This window comes from Bidens hawaiensis, unplaced genomic scaffold (assembly GCF_021521415.1).
Source record: "Bidens hawaiensis isolate Kalapana, Puna unplaced genomic scaffold, B.hawaiensis_p1.1 tig00030918_1, whole genome shotgun sequence".
Taxonomy (NCBI): domain Eukaryota; kingdom Viridiplantae; phylum Streptophyta; class Magnoliopsida; order Asterales; family Asteraceae; genus Bidens; species Bidens hawaiensis.
Window position 1 is genome coordinate 1 of NW_027495184.1, and position 2,699 is coordinate 2,699.

Genomic DNA, 2,699 nt, shown 5'->3' on the forward strand with positions numbered 1-2,699 from the left:
ACACATTTGCTTATTTGATTATACCTTTTTGGTTGAATCCGGTTTCTGATTCTGGGTTTGATCCATGTTCGTGTTCGGATTCCAAAGCTGTGTGGAGCTCAACCAATTCTTCTTATTATCTCCACCACCCTTTTCTTCCCTGATCATATCCACTTTAGCATCTTCATCACAACTCTTTTTAAGAGGTATAAACTCTTCAAGCACCGGTTCAGAATTCGATGATTTCTTGAACACCATTGCCTCCTCTTTCAATGCAACAATAGCTGAAAAACCAATTCCCAAACAAATTATTCAATAATTAAAACCCAATCTCCAAATTCACCTCAGCTTGGCATTTCATCAAACACTTGGTGTGCACAAACTAAACAAACACATTTTCATCACAAACTCAAATTCAAGAAACACCCAGATCACAAAATCGAAAAACAATCAAAACCCTTAAATTACAGACGCAATCGAATCACCGATCACGAGATATTTACAAAACACACCCACAAACAAAGCCCTAGAAAACAGAAACAAACGAACCATCATTAATAAGAATCATGCAAAGGGGTAGTTCGCGTTTAAAGGCGTCGATTTTCCGCATTTCGGATTCCAATCGGCTGACGAAATCATCAAGCTTGAGAATCTTGTCAGACACGCTACCGATTCTGGAAACTTGACGGAGAAATTGAGCGATTGATTTGGGGATGAAAGTGGGTTTGAAATCGAGAGTAAGCTGATCAGGTGGTGGACTTAAGCTCCCCATGTTATTATTGGATTGATTATCAATAGATGTTGATGATCAAAAGGAATGGGGAGTGAGGGGTGTATGTATAGTTGTTGTAATTATATTTATATATGCAGCAGATGAATAATAATATTATGTGAAGAAGAAGAAGAAAGAGAATGAATGACTGAATCTAGAGAGATGAAAGATTCTGATAACCGAGTGAGGGTTATTTGTCACACCCTCGGCTCGTCGCGTACCTTTATTATCTCAGCCCACTACTATAACTACACTCACCGGGTTCTAAATAATTAGTAAAATACCCAAACTACCCTCACACCACTATCTATAACTCACAAAGCTAAAAGATTATGATATGTTTGTTTCATAACACTAATATTTGTGATTGAAAATCATTTTTGTCCGTTTGAATGCTGGTATTGATGTGATACCTTATAATGAGCTCTTCTTCAGCTCCATCATGTATCGAGAACATACGTTAGTCCTTGGTAGTTAAGGATATTGTTAACTGCGATCCGGTGACTCTCACCTAGATACTGTTATGATCTACTCGCCATACTAAAAACACACAATACATCAGGTCTAGTGCATAACACAACATATATCATGCAAGAAAGTTTCCTCGTAATCGGTTCATTGAGTATGGTAAACCCTTTCACGACAAGTCTTGCCTTAAAGGTGTACATATTTTCCTCACTGTCAAAAGTTTTCTCTTAAACCCGTTATTTATTTCCTATAGTCCGACTTTCAGGAGGTAAATCAACTGATTCCCATACTTGGTTGTTATATATGATCACTTGTGGTCGGGTGTAAAGTTTGTATATTATTATATAATTATATAGTTTAAAGAGGTGTATTCTGGATTTGTACGAGCATGGGATGAAGGCCCAAGAAAACTGGTACACAAAACGAAGCATAATGGAAAAGGAAACAAAACTTTCTGATGAAGGAACTCGTCGCGCTACACGACGGGAATGGATATGGTCCATCGCGCTACGCGATGGACCTATTAAAGGGCCAACGTGATACTCGACCACATCAAAAGACGTGAAAAATTAGGTTTTAACCTATAACTTCTATTTCACAAACCCTGGTCACTTATCACGTCTTTCAGTCGTCTCTAGGAGTATATAAAGGATTTCCAGAGTTTTCAATCATTGAGATATCATTCCTAATGGCGTTTCTCATCATAATTGAAGATTTAACGTAGACGATGAATGGCTAATCCTATTGAATCATCCGAGGTGTAGAGTATTGTAACTTTTCTATATTTTCTCATGTATTAGAATCGAACCATTGTAGTTATTGATTGATAATCTATGAGCATTTATGATTGGTATTGTTGAGCATTCCGCCGGTTTAGATTTATTTCAATCATAATTATTAACCTATCAATTGTTGTGATACGTGTTTCATAGGTTTCGATGTTTAGTTTAGATTGATGAAGCATACATCTGTCCTTGATTAAGTCACACCGGCAAGGAACCTTTGGTTAGCAGTGTGGTGTGTTTACTTTTGTTGATGACTAAGAATGGACTATTCAGTTAACCAAATCCGTTTATCCACAAACAATTTATTAAATGACATGAGATTGTTGTTTAGTTGCATGCTTGAACCATAGGTGTGGTTTGCTTTTAATTGAATTGTTTACAACTTTTTAAGTGTTTGCTTATTTAAAATCTACAAAATATCTAGTGTAATCAGCACTCCGAACTGCTACTTCATAATGTTAATAATCAATTACACTACACAGTACACACTGACCGCTAACTTCTCGTGGTTCGACACTCTTCTTACCCTAACTATTTAAGGTGAATAGGAGACACTTTCAATCTTAATCTTATTTTTTATTAGACCACTGCATCTAGATCAATCACATCTTAGCGCCTATGGATTCAAGCCAATTTCATATTCAAATTGTGAAATACTAGATTTGTAGTTAGTAGGTTCAGCTTGATCCACTAAA

General features: G+C 36.5%; 1 protein-coding gene across 1 annotated transcript; it reads right to left on the reverse strand.

Moving 5' to 3' along the window:
* Positions 1-18: 18 nt before the first annotated feature.
* Positions 19-754, reverse strand: LOC143581430 (transcription factor HHO5-like). Its single transcript, XM_077064222.1, has 2 exons — positions 529-754; positions 19-263 (listed from the first exon to the last, which is right to left on the reverse strand). Exons 1-2 carry the CDS (start codon positions 749-751, stop codon positions 19-21), a joined length of 468 nt encoding a protein of 155 aa, XP_076920337.1. The 5' UTR covers positions 752-754.
* Between the last annotated feature and the right edge of the window lie 1,945 nt (positions 755-2,699).